Genomic DNA, 14,277 nt, shown 5'->3' on the forward strand with positions numbered 1-14,277 from the left:
AATGAGGTAGCTTTCTGTATTCATCACGTTTTAACTTTTACTGATATTCATACTATTAAGCTTATGTGTGATGGCTGTGCGGTACAGAACAAAAACACAACACTAATTTCAATGTGTTGCAACTGGCTCGCCAAACAAAATGTAATCTCAAAAATTGAAGTATTCCCAGTAAGAGGACATTCTTTTATTCCTCCTGATCGTGTCTTCGGACAGATCGAAGTGGAGTGCAAAAAACCCTTCTTTTTTTTTTTTTTTTCTTTTATATGGTACTTCCTGAAACTTGGAAAGGATTTTGAAATTTATGATTGGAAAACTGAAACTAGCAAGTTAATTAGGCCTCCAGGACAGTGGAATTTTGCTTTTTCCAAAATAAAAGAATGATTATCACAAAGAACTCAAAAGACGTAGTGTTAGTCCGTGGCGAATGGATAAAACAATTATAAAAAAGCAAAGAGCATTATTAACATGATACCCTCAAAAATTCTAATGCGGAATGTTCTCAACAGTAATAAGAAAATGAATGTAAATAACCTACTAACTGCTCATTATGGAAATGATTAGAAAAATGATCATAATTTAATTTTTTTACAAATTTTTCATGGATGAAGATGCAATACCAGATAATGTTGAGGAAGATAACGTATATTGTGGAAGTCATACAATAGAAAATGAAATTAATGTTAAAGTCTAATAAATAAATTAACTAATTTATTAATCTTAGGTATTTTTAATTTTTATCGATACTTATTATTTAATTTTAAATGATTACAATAACTATGATTTATATAATTAACATCTTTCATTTTTTTGTAAGCTTATAAACTAAATAAAAAAGGAATAAAGACTTCTAAATTGTATCATTTATTATGTTTATTATTAACTTAAGTTATTTTCAAAACGAGCAATCTCCTATCGTTAGTTTCATACTGTATAATCTCCAAACAAAATTTTGTCAGAAAAAAAACAAAATCATGTCTATTTAAGCAAAAAGATCTGGTAAATAACCTTTGTATAACTATATAAAAATGTTAAGAACATTTTTTGATTAAATTATTGGATTTTCGGTTTTCTGAAAATTTAGCCAACATGGAGATTGCACACATTGAATTTAAAGTCCTCATATGTATATGGTGCTCACGCCGTATCAACATAACTGGAAGGGTTCGATCGTGTGATTGTCATAATTAAATAAAGTCTATATATTATTAAAAATAATTTTAAAACATTTAATTTCTCGTTAAAATGTTATGAACACTTATTTATATAATTGATTTGAAATGTTGGTTCCTGCAAATCTTTATTTACAGCAAACCGGATTATTTTACCATAACGTCATTTATATAGTGGGCAGAGTTATCTTCTATAAATTACTTATGTTTTTTTAATTTTAACCATAAGTTGAACTTTATCTTGATCGGCAATTTCGTTTATTTACTTAATCGTAAATTTTCTGTACCTATATTTTTACGACAACTCTGCTCTTATTCCGCTGGTCCCCTTAAAATCTCCGACGTTTTCAAATTGTTTCTCGAAACTCCGAACTCAGATTTTAGTTGATTCATTCGTAATAAGTTTAAACTTTTTTGTCTGTTACAAGGATTTTTCGATCCAATACAACAAGGTAAATTCATCAATTTGGGACCATATTTTTTGCTTTTCGTTTTGGTTGCTGTCTTTGACATTTTTAATGCATAAAGATTATTTTTAACATTTTGCTTGGTCGAATATCGTTGTTTCTTTATAAATGTTTGAGGTTTTTCTAATTTATTATCAGTCTCTGAATCCTTTCCAAGTTGGACATTATAGTTGTCCCTATAAAATAACTAATTATAAATATCCATACTCTGTTTATAGTACAAAAAAAAAAAAAACATTTCGTCTATGCTTACGAGGGTAATTGAAGATGTTCATTAAATTTTTCTAACTCCGTTTTTTGAAAACTTGATAATTGATCTTCGTTATTATTCATACTATTGCCTGCAAAAAGTATTTGTTCACTTTCGATTTGTTTATCCTTGATCTTTATAGTTTCATTAAGTTGCTCCAATTCCATTTTATATTGATGTTCTATTATAACATTACTATTTGTCTTATAACAAAAACTGTATGTAAATAAATATTATCTTACCTCGTATTTGGAAGTTTTTCAATTCATATTCTTTATACAGAATTGCTGTTTCATACATTTCTAATTGAGCATTAGCTTCGTCTAATTTCTTTTGACATTGTTCCTTTGTGTCTTCTAGCCATTTGCTCATTATTATTTCCTTATTGTTATATGTCTGTTTAGTATCACATAATTCTTTCCTTGCTGTCTGTTCTTTTTTTTTTAGCAGTTGTTTCATTTCATTTAGTTGACATTGTAGATTTTCTTTGTCACAGAAAAAACCAAAACATTTTTTTGGGTTTTTTGATTGAACAGAACAAGAATAGTCATCAGGAGAGTTAACATAAATAGACGTTTTCTTGAAATCTAACTGGCACGGATTATTGTTAATTTTATCGGCATCACACGAGCTATTTAAGTTATCACATTTTCTTATGTTATTTATACTTGAGTCACGATTTATTGATGCTGTTATAGGTTGGCAGAGAGACGGACACGTTTGTGTCTGTGAACCAACGTCAATAAGTTTTAAATGTATTGTCTGTTCATCCTCTTTAACATAACACGGCATAATATCACTACAATCATAAAATACCAAGATTATTATAAGATATATACAGGGTGATTCTTTTATCGTTTAACACTCATTATTTCAAAAAGTATTGACATTTTTCCAAATACATAACATGTAAATCCAGTTTTTGACCATTTGGTACACACTTTATTTAGAATCTCAGATAGGTCGTAAAATAAAATAAAATATAGGGTATGGGAAACAAAAATTGCGTATATACCTATTACAGAAAAGGCTTATTAAATTCAAAAATTCAGTCATTTTAGGATGATTTACCCACTATTAATAATATTATAATCATAACCACATACTCATTGATTTTTGCCAGAAATTGGTTCACATAAGAAAAAAGATGATAATTTTTTATTACAACAGTTCAATTACCCACATTGGTTTCATTTATCAATTGGTGGGAAATACCTACGGCTAGTATTGTAATATTATGTATTATACTATACAGGGTGATTCTTTTATCGTTGAACACTCATTATTTCAAAAAGTATTGATATTTTTCCAAATTGTAGTTTCATACTTTTCTACATTTTTGTAAAGTTTTAATATTTTCACCCTTATATATATCAGGTAAACCACTATCAACTTTTGATTTTCAAATGGGAACCCATACTAAAAATGTATAAACTAATAAGGCTATTTTTTTTATGAATTTTCACGTTCAAATTTTAATTCTTCGTTAATCCGTTGGTGAGATATAGCTGCTCAAAGTTTTGTGGTTTGGGTATGTGTTTGTGTATAAATCTGCTATACCTAGTCAGTAGATACCACAGAAATCCGAATTTGTATGCCTCGGCGTAAAACCCTTTACAAATCAAGTCACCAAGTACACTACAGAGTAAACTAAAGCTAGCCCCCTAATGTATTCTATTATACCCATTTGTCAGGGTGTCGTGCAGTTCACCCCACTGAAGGCGATTGCGGAACAGGTCATAATAATACTTATCAAATATAAAGACCAGAAGTTGAAAGTAATAAATACGATATCGCCTAATCCCATGGCATTAAGTGATATTATTGTAGTAGGTATTACATTAAGTACATACTCGCTAGTAGCTACAATAACTGATTGTTATGATGTCATATTATAAATTATAAGTAATTGGACCATTACTGTCACTGATCGGATAATCACGTGTAATCTCCTATGCCCACGATTAAACGGCCTACATACCTATTTAAGATTAGGTAAAAGATACTAATTTTAATTTTTAATCAGCCATTATTTTGTATTGTTTTGTGCACGATTAAAGGTAGTATCTACTATAGACAAGAATCTCTATGAGGTATCTATCTTATCTAAAAATATAATAAAAATAATATAATCTAAAAACTTGGTTGTCAATTGTCATCAGAACACAGTGTCGCCAGTATATGTATTTAAAAAATAACTAGTAACGGTCACACTGTTAATTTATGACAGAGGTATGAAAAATCAAAGACCTTTGTGACTGTACAAAAGTGTAAATAACATTGATATTAAATTATGGTTTAATATCTATGATAAATAACCAACTCGCAGATCTGCTATCAAAATTCAAACTATCGGTACAACAACAATATAATTTAAGGACTGTAACTTTACTGTTAGTCTGTTACGCTGAATGATTTGCTACTTTGCAGTTGATAATTTGTACTTCACAAACCATACTACCATAGTATTGTATAGTGTTTATAGTGTCTATACTCCATACTAATCATCATATTTACAAGTCACAGTTGACATATCACTCCACGTAACAATGTCTGGATATGGATACTAGATAAACCAACATATTACAAATATTTTGCATAGTATTATTAACAGGTTAATTTAACACTATAATAGATATATGTTAGGTCTGAACTAATTTAATAGTTTGTAGGTAAATAAATAAATTTTTTTTAACCAACAAAATTTTAATTTAATACATATACAATCAAAAATAAACTTTAGTTAAATATAATTAATTCCTCTTAAGGCAAATCAATGATGTGACACACTTGGTCGCAAAAGGGTTTTTAGACCATTATTTTACATTTGAAGATAATTTAACAATAATTTTTTTATAAACATAAGTTAATCATACATAAGTAACAAATGCATGTAAAAAATATGTCAATGTGAGACTAAAATCTAGATCAGCTTCAAATATGAAATTTTAAAGTATCTTTAACTTTATTTCTGTGGTTTTTTAAACTTAAATTAATTTAAATAGATTCTATATAAATAATTAAAACTTCAAATTGTAGTTGAAAGATAATTTTAAAGACATTGTCGCTGCAGGCACTATCACCTAATATTTCATCATACAATTGGAAAAATACTCCCAAACCCTAATCATGACTGAATCTTCCACATTACATATTCATATTATATGAACCACTTAAAAATTGTACTTTAATTTACAAGACCAGAACTATGAAAAATCTATTCCAAATTTGATGATACACTTCAATCAAAATTTTCGTTTTGCAACTGTGCAAAATATGAGTAAAGACAAAATGTATTCAAAAAAAATAGAACAAACTATTCAATAATCCCAGAATCGCAATTAAAGTTTAATTAAAAAATGGCTCTAATAATAATTAAACATAAATTAAATTTAGTATTAATACTTATAAAAAGTAACACAAAACGATTTTAAATAAAAATCCATAAGGTATGAACTAATTTAATACAGGTATACAATTTTTTTTCTCTAATTTTTCTAATATCAATATAATATTAGTAAAATTTTTAGTTTTTAATACAAATCATTGCCAATATGCAGTTAGTCCAACTAGATTTTTCCTCTTCTTTGTAATTATCTTGATTATCTAAAAAATAACTTAGAAAATATAATAATTAAATAACGCAACAGTTGAGCATAATTGTACATACTTAATTTATTTTGTAGCCTATTGAAATATTTAAATCCAATATGTGAAACGGTAATTTTATTTTTCACCGTTAGCATTTTTAAATGTAGGTAATTAAAAATAGCAGCATGTATGTATATAATTTTAACATACAGGATCTTCCAAATTGTATGTGGTAGTAGATTTTGTTATGGAATATTTAAATTAGAAAAAATATTCTAAAATGTCTGTGTAGTGATATGCCACTTGATTGTTAACAAGCCATATTATAATATTATCCAATATGAAAGATTAGGCATTCATTTGAACAAATTTTTTTTACATATATGTATGCAATTAAACTGAAATCAAAATTTTTAAGTTAATATGTATAATATTGTATAATTTATTTTAATTTTTGCAACTAAAAACTAGTGAAACTTACCAGTATCCAGTTCACGTGTGATTAATCAATTTAGATACTTTAGGTATGTTCCATTAAATTATTTAATAAATTAAATTAAATACAATATGTAGTAAATAAGGAATATTTTTTCAAAAACTAACATATTATTATATCATACGTTTATCATTAACATGTAGACTGTAGACACTTAAAATTGTAAAGTATTAAAAATTAAGTACTTAACTAATAAACCACAAGTCACAATTCAATATGTTCTTATTATCTTCTAACGTTCTAACCTAACCGACAACCGTTCATATTCTATACTCAACATATTATCACGACATGATCCACATTTACTAGGTAACTGGTATACTTCCATATCGACTTGTAATCATGGAACTATAATATCGTGAACTATGAGATAGTAGGTAGTATCTACCATTAACACAAAGTAACAGAACAATACGAAATACTAACTGATAAAAATAAGTATGACGTATTCCTAATCTTAAATTATTAAATGGGTACGTTAACGTCGTGGGGATAAATTACACGCGAGTATCCTACAAGTGACAGTAATGGTCCTATTAATTATAATATTACATTATGACGATAAGTTTTTATAGCTATTTAATTATTATTATTATTATTATATCTTGGATTTGAGTGATATCGTATTTATTACTTTCAACTTCTGGTCTTTATATTTGATAAGTATTTTGACAAATGGGTATAACAGAATACATTAGGGGGCTAGCTTTAGTTTACTGTGCAGTGTACTTGGTGACTTGATTTGTAAAGGGTTTTACGCCGAGGCATACAAATTCTGATTTTTGTGGTATCTACTGACTGTGTATAACAGATTTATACACAAACACCTACCTAAACCACAAAACTTTGAGCAGCTATATCTCACTAACGGATTAACGAAAAATTAAAATTTAAACGTGAAAATTCATAAAAAATAAAACCTTATTAGATTATACATTTTTAGTGTGGGTTCCCATTTGAAAATCAAAAGTTGATAGTGGTTTACCTGATATATATAAGGGTGAAAATATTAAAACTTTACAAAAATGTAGAAAAGTATGAAACTAAAATTTGGAAAAATATCAATACTTTTTGAAATAATGAGTGTTCAACGATAAAAGAATCACCCTGTATAGTATAATACATAATATTACAATACTAGCCGTAGGTATTTCCCACCAATTGATAAATGAAACCAATGTGGGCAATTCCATAGATAATATATACATGGATGGGACATACCATGCATTCAAGTGTGATCGAAGAGCATACTAGTTACCAAAATGGTTAATTAAAATTAAGGTGTGGTATCAACCATAGGTGATAACGAAAACGCAATTTTTGGCACACATCGAAGGGAAAAATCTGGAGAGTTATTTATTATTTGTATTTTGTATTAAGTTGCTTGTAAGTTATAACATTTTGGTTCTAAGACCAAACCTAATTGCTAAATACAACACGTATATGGGAGGCACCGACCAAATGGATCAAAATCTTGGATGTTATCGGATTGGAGTTCGTGGAAAAAAATGGTCATGACCTCTTGTAACATGGATGTTAGATGTGTCAATGCAAAGCAGTTGGATTTTAAATAATAAAACAATAAAACAGGGAGATCAAAAATATCTCAACTTGAATTTAGAAGTGAAGTAGTAAATGTTTATTTAGAAAAATAAAAAAATACTCCCAAAGGATCAGGACGCATATCAAAATCATTGTGTTCCTCAGATTCTCATATATCAGATACATTACGGTTCGATAAAATTAATCACTTGGTACAAAATACAGAAGAAAAAAAGAAGATGCGCCGGAAAAAATTGCAACTTAATTGTACGAACAATGTGTTCAAAACGTTCTGTTGGATTATGCATTAATTGTTTTAAACCTTTTCATACCCAATCATGTATATTTATAAAATATTTTTGTAAAAGGTTTTTTTTTTGTACAAGCTGTACGTATAAGGAAATAATTTATTTTTTATATTTACTCAATATTTATTTGTTAACTAATAAAACAAAATTGGAAAATATATAGATAATGCTTATATTTTATTGTGTTTGGTGTTTATTTACAATTCCAAAAAAGTTACATTTTAATGACAGAAACAAAATAATAGAAAAAAGTTACGAAAGATATGATACGATTTTATTATTTTATTATTTTATTACCCTTTCACTGCTGTGGACGCATATATGCGTCCAACGTAGGCAACACTGTGGTGCTATGGACGCACATATGCGTCTTTTCATTTTAAAAATCAACAACAGCTATTTTCATTGATGTGATAACATGAACATGTAGTAAATAATCAGAGGAATTCAAAGAGATAATAAAAATAAAAATCTGACAATTATCAAAGAAGTTATAAGTAAAATAAAATATTTTATTTTCCAGGGTTCCCAAACTAGCATTAATTAATGATAAACCGAAATATTTCAAATCAGATTTTTGATTCCGCTGTTGCAGTAATTACTCGCATATCTTATATTTTATTTTCTGGTTTTAATATTATTACCATATTAGTGTTGTTTGTTTATCTTGGAGTTATTAATAAAATATATAATATCATTAGTTAGCCTGTGATTATGTTTTCATTAGTTAAATTTCGTCATAAATACGATTACAACGAGTGCGCTGAGTGGTTTTATTCGTTTTCTAAACGAAAACAATTTGAAAATATGTTGTCAGACTCCGATATTTTAGATGAACTAGATAATATATTAGCTAACGAGGAGTCAGATGATGAGTTCCTTGACTATTTGTGTTTTGATGATGATGACTCAGGTAATTATAATACATCATTTTTATTTTTTTACTATAAATGATTTATGTAAAACTATCTTTTCTGTTCAACAGCTACATTGGTATCGCCACCTCTGTCACGCCATAACAGAGAAGAACAAATTCAATCATATGATGATAATATCGAACAAGGTAAATACCTACAGTTGTGCGATACACAGTTTCTAATTCTCAATTTTTTTACCTCACAATCATAATAGATAGTAATTTTATTTACTATTTATCTATTTTAGATCTACCAGGAACATCTGAAACTTATTTAGACGTGCCAGTTGCTCAAAATATTACTGGTGTAACTGGTGTCTTTGAAAAAAATATTAGAAAAAAACCTGTAAATAAATCTTTGCATACGCCAGACTTCAAATGGAAGTCAACAGGAAAATTTAGCCCTAAGACAAATAGTTTTAACTCATCTAAGGTAATACATTTTATTTACTATAAATAAAATATGTGTTTTTCTAATATAATATTTTTTTGTAATTATATCATTATAATACTTATTATTGTTATTATAGTACAAGTAGAAGTTGTAACTCAAATAACTAACAAATATTAGTATTACTATAATAATATAATAGTTCTGATATTTTTACTATTATAATTTTTGTATAAACAATTATTATTTATTATATTAGTAGGGAAAATACAAAAAATAAACTATTCTTATTCTGTAATTTATGTTGTTTACATAGTGTGGAGTTCAAAAACATGAGTTTGGGTTGAGTGATGACTCCCTTATTATAGATTTTTTTGAAGCATTCATGTCAGAATTTATCCTTGGAAAAGTAGCGTTTGAAACCAATCGGTATGCAGAGCAATATTTAAAACAAGAAGATATAGCCCCAAAATCTAGAGTGAAATATTGGAAGCCAACAAATATTGGAGAACTTTGTGTTTTTAGCTACAAGTATGCTTATGGCTCGTAACAAAAAGCTAGAAATAAATGAATATTGGTCAACAGATCCACTTCTAATGTCATCCATTTTCAGTAAAATTTTGAGCAGAGATAGGTACTTACTAATTTTACGTATGTTACACTTTTGTAATAATGAAAACCAAAAATCTGGAGATAGACTTTTTAAATTAGATGTGGTATTGGATGAAATCCGTGCCAATTTCAAGGCTGGTATGGTACCATTTCAGAATTTAGTTATTGATGAAAGTTTAGTGTTGTGGGAAGGGAGATTAAGTTTTAAGCAGTTTATAGAGTCTAAAAGGCATCGCTTTGGAGTAAAACTGTTCGTATTATGCGATGTTGAAACCGATTTTATTTTAGATATTATAATTTATACTGGTGCTGAAACTTGTCTATTGCAATGTGATAAGAACATAGGCATATCTGGGGCAGTTGTTATGACTTTAATGGCACCATATCTAAAAAAAGGACACAACTTGTACACAGATAACTGGTACACCTCACCTATTTTATGCCAACATCTATACAAAAAAAAAACAACATTAACTGGGACTGTCAGAAAAAACAGAAGAGGGATGCCTGATTTAAAAAAAAAATTAAAACTAGGTGAAGTTCAGAGTAGTCACACACAAACAATGATGGCACTGTAGTGGTTGGATAGAAGAGAAGTCTATATGTTATCGTCATTATATGATTCTAGTTCAGCCAGCACAAACAAAATAGACAGAGCTAGTGGTAAAGTTGTAAAAAAACCTACATGTATTGTAAATTATAATGCATGTAAGGGAAATATTGATAAATGTGATATGCTGCTTAGTTCTATTGAATGTGTACGAAAAACCATGAAGTGGTATAAAAAAATATTCTTTCATTTAGTTGATTTATGTCTTCTAAATTCTTTTTCGGCATATAAAACTGTAAGTGGCAAGAATATACCAATAGCAAATTTTCAATTAGAACTTATTAGACAGCTTTTGGATAAATATGGAAAATATAATAATAGTCCTAATAGGGGAAGAGCAAGTACAAAAGATGAGCCAACTCGACTCACAGCCCGTCATTTTCCAACAGATGTTCCCAAAAATGAAGTTGGAAAAGCTAACCGAAGAAAATGTATTGTATGCTCTAAAAACAATAAAAGAAAAGACACATTATATATGTGTGATTTATGTAATGTTGGATTATGTGTAACACCTTGTTTTGGTATTTACCATACAAAAACCAACTACAAAGCTACTCAATTATTATATTAAATTTCTTATTATAAAAAAATAATTTACCGTTGGTTTTATACTATTAGTAATTTATAATTTATGAGTGTGTGTAATATAATTTTTTATGGTTAATATTGTTAATTATGACTTTTTTATGAAAGATTTGTAAAATTTTTTTTAAAATACTTTAACTGTTAAAAATAAATGTTTGACATAAAAAAATCTAATGTTTCATTGATTTTGTGCATTAATTTATTTAGCGGAGTACATTTTTGAGAAACCCTGGCTAAGAGTTATACAATTAGCAATAACTTGGTAAGTTTTGTTCCAATTTTTTTTTTTTTAATTTTTTCAGATTCAGTGAGTATAAAACTATCTTTTTATGGTGGAAATACCAGTTAAATAATTTATGAAATATAGTCAGCAAAGAGCAGTTGCATTAGATTTTTATGATCAGCAGTGAAAGGTTTAAAAAAATAAATAAATTGTATTTTGATATGAGTATATTTAAAGAAGTTGACAACAAAAAGTTATTTAAAATTTAAAAAAAAAATTGGGCGCTAATGGTTTAATATAATTATTATTATAGCTATTAAATTTTATAACATTGCTTAATGTTATAAAATATAATATAGACACACACTGTATGAGCAAGCGAGTAGCACGCCAGGTGTATATGAAATTTCAATTAGTTATAATTTCAAAACTAAATCCAAGATCATAATTTTTACTACACTATTGTTTTAAGTATATATAACATAAGTTAAAAACTGCAAGGAGTCCGATGAAGTGGAAAATCTACTTAATACTACAGTATATAAAACAGTCTCTAAATACCGGACACTCTAGGTCGCTTAAACGTCGTCCGCTATTTGGAGGTGTCCGCTATTAAGAGGGGAAATACAGTAAGTACACATTTCACCGTTCCCAAAATTCCGTCCGTTATTTGGAGGTTTCAGCTATTGAGAGGTGTCAATTAAAGGAGGTTTCACTGTATGTTTAAAAATAAATGTCATTATTGACAAATTATCGTTTCATACTTCCTACAAATTATAAATATAATACGATACTACGATTTACGAAACCAATAACCTGTGATTATCGGCGGTCTGACACTTTTCTTGGGAACATGTACATTCATATATTATACGACAGTATTTTTCATTGATCTTCTCTTTCAGATACGTTTCTTGGTTTAATTTCAATTTAGTCTCTTCTAGTTCTCGTTCAATACATGTTAGTTTATCTGTCACTTTTTCCAATTTCGTGTTTAAATATTTTGTCTCTACATAAAAATTACTTATTTCATCGTTTGCAATTGATAGTTTCTCGTTGCATGTGGCTAAATCATCTCGCAAGTAATTTTTCTTCTTATTGACACATATAATTGATTCATTTAATTCGTTGATGTTTTCTAAAAATGTACTGTTTTCTCTTTTCAGATAATTACATTCCTTAGATAAATCATCGAATATCATGTTACGTTCTACCATGATTGCATTTATTTTCATTTCTAACGATTTAATAATCTCTCGTGATTCCGATAGGTCTTTATCGATTAATAAACATTTATTTGTTAAAAAATCATGTTGAACCTTATAAAATTGGGCTTCTTTTTCAAATGTTTTAGTATCGTGTTCTAATTGTTGAATTTTTTGAATCTGACTATCATTTTTATTTTTTAGACCTTCTTCAGCATAAGCCAGTTTAGATAAAGCAATCGCTAATTCATTTTTTTGTGTTTTAATTATACTTTTAAATTCGTTTAGTTTTTGTTCTGCCACAGATTTATCATCCTTAAGTTTGGAAATTTCCTCTGTATAAAGAATTTTATGATCTTCAATACCTTTTATTATGATTTCCAGATTATGTATTTGTTTGGTTAGGTCATCGATAGAAATAGTTTTCTTACTGCTACAATTTTTTTCATCTTTTAATTCGTTTTCAAGATTCATATTTTGTTTAGTTATTATTAATTGATTTAGTTAGCTTGTTATACAAGTGCTACAATTGAGGCGTTTTTATAATTTTATCATTATTTTCAGAGAAGACAGATCTTAACAAAATCTATTTTTTTCTAAATATTTGTTTTCACTTTTGTTAGTTGGAATTTGAATCTCATCACCAATACTATTAATGATATGATTAAATAATAAATCATTAAATATACAATAATATTGTTTGTATCTATAGCAACTATGGTTCTATAAAACACAATTCCTTTCTATCTTATTATTGAATATTAAATAATTATATATGCTATTTGAAGTTTGAACTATATGGTTGACACTAGGCAATTAAAATTATGGCTTAAATATTATCGAAAAAAAATTATCTCTACATTTAATCAAAGGCATCAGTTGGGGAGGAGTCGGGGACATAATTTAATTTATATTAATTGTATAATCCCTTGTAAAAAAAATAAAATAAAATGTGTACCGAATTATCAATTTTTTTACCTATGCCCCTCAGTTTATAATTCTTCATCCACCTCTACTAAAAGATTAATTAATAGCAGGTCAGTTAAGTGGGGTGTGTGATTATTTCCTGACTGAAAGTTTTCGTTTGATATTGATGATTAGGAAGTTTGTATTTTGCACCATCGTTGATAATTGAAAATAGTGTTTGTAAAATATAGGATGGAAGCGTCGTACGTGTTATGTGATAAGAGAATTCCAATGAGTTTAAAAGATAAATTTTTACAAGAGTGTAGTGAGACCATAGACCTTATACTCATAGACGGAACAAGCTAGTAGTTCTCGCGGTAAACGGTGGTTGCGCTGCACATGTTGTTTCATACTTCTGCGTATATGCGTAGGACAAACCAGGTTGCGCATAAAACGCTTATTATTATCGTATCGTATTAACAGGGCTTGGGACTTGGACTATGTGCTTAAAATCAAAGATATATGTACATATTTAAGCATCCAACAATATAAAATGTGTGTTAATGTAAGTTATTCGCAATTTATAGAAAACATAAATGATGAACATTAACTTATTTTACTTCTGTTAGGTTGTTAGGTATAATATATTTATAATGGTTTTTGTCTTTAAATTTCATTAGTTTAAATGCTGTATTGCTGTCCTTAAAAACAAATATTTTTACAGAAAATTGAATTGAATAACTGTATTAATAATTTTTATACATATACAATTTGAATTTATTATATAAATAATTAAAAAAATTCCTATTTTTTAAAAAAAAGATAAAATATACAGTATAAATTTAAAAAAATATGCATATATAGGAAAAAAGTTGGAAATAGGTTGGTAGGTATGCTTAAATATGTGCAAAAAACTTTTAAATTTCAAATCCAGACACCACAAAACAAATTTATAATGAATCAGATTTATTCTATTTGCTTTCCGGACAAATGTTTTGCAAATTTG

At 27.7% G+C, this 14,277-nt stretch overlaps 1 protein-coding gene and 1 pseudogene across 2 annotated transcripts in view; both read right to left on the minus strand.

Moving 5' to 3' along the window:
- LOC149061078 (uncharacterized) overlaps positions 1–14,277 on the minus strand; it is a 288,522-nt pseudogene that overhangs the window by 138,467 nt on the left and 135,778 nt on the right. The gene's annotated exons all lie outside the window — the stretch shown is intronic.
- LOC107169811 (uncharacterized) lies at positions 1,482–12,839 on the minus strand. Its single transcript, XM_015519695.2, has 4 exons — positions 11,965–12,839; positions 2,129–2,685; positions 1,890–2,067; positions 1,482–1,812 (listed from the first exon to the last, which is right to left on the minus strand). Exons 1-4 carry the CDS (start codon positions 12,837–12,839, stop codon positions 1,482–1,484), a joined length of 1,941 nt encoding a protein of 646 aa, XP_015375181.2.

This window comes from Diuraphis noxia, unplaced genomic scaffold, assembly GCF_037042655.1.
Source record: "Diuraphis noxia isolate RWA-SAM2 unplaced genomic scaffold, SU_Dnox_SAM2 contig0001, whole genome shotgun sequence".
Lineage (NCBI taxonomy): Eukaryota > Metazoa > Arthropoda > Insecta > Hemiptera > Aphididae > Diuraphis > Diuraphis noxia.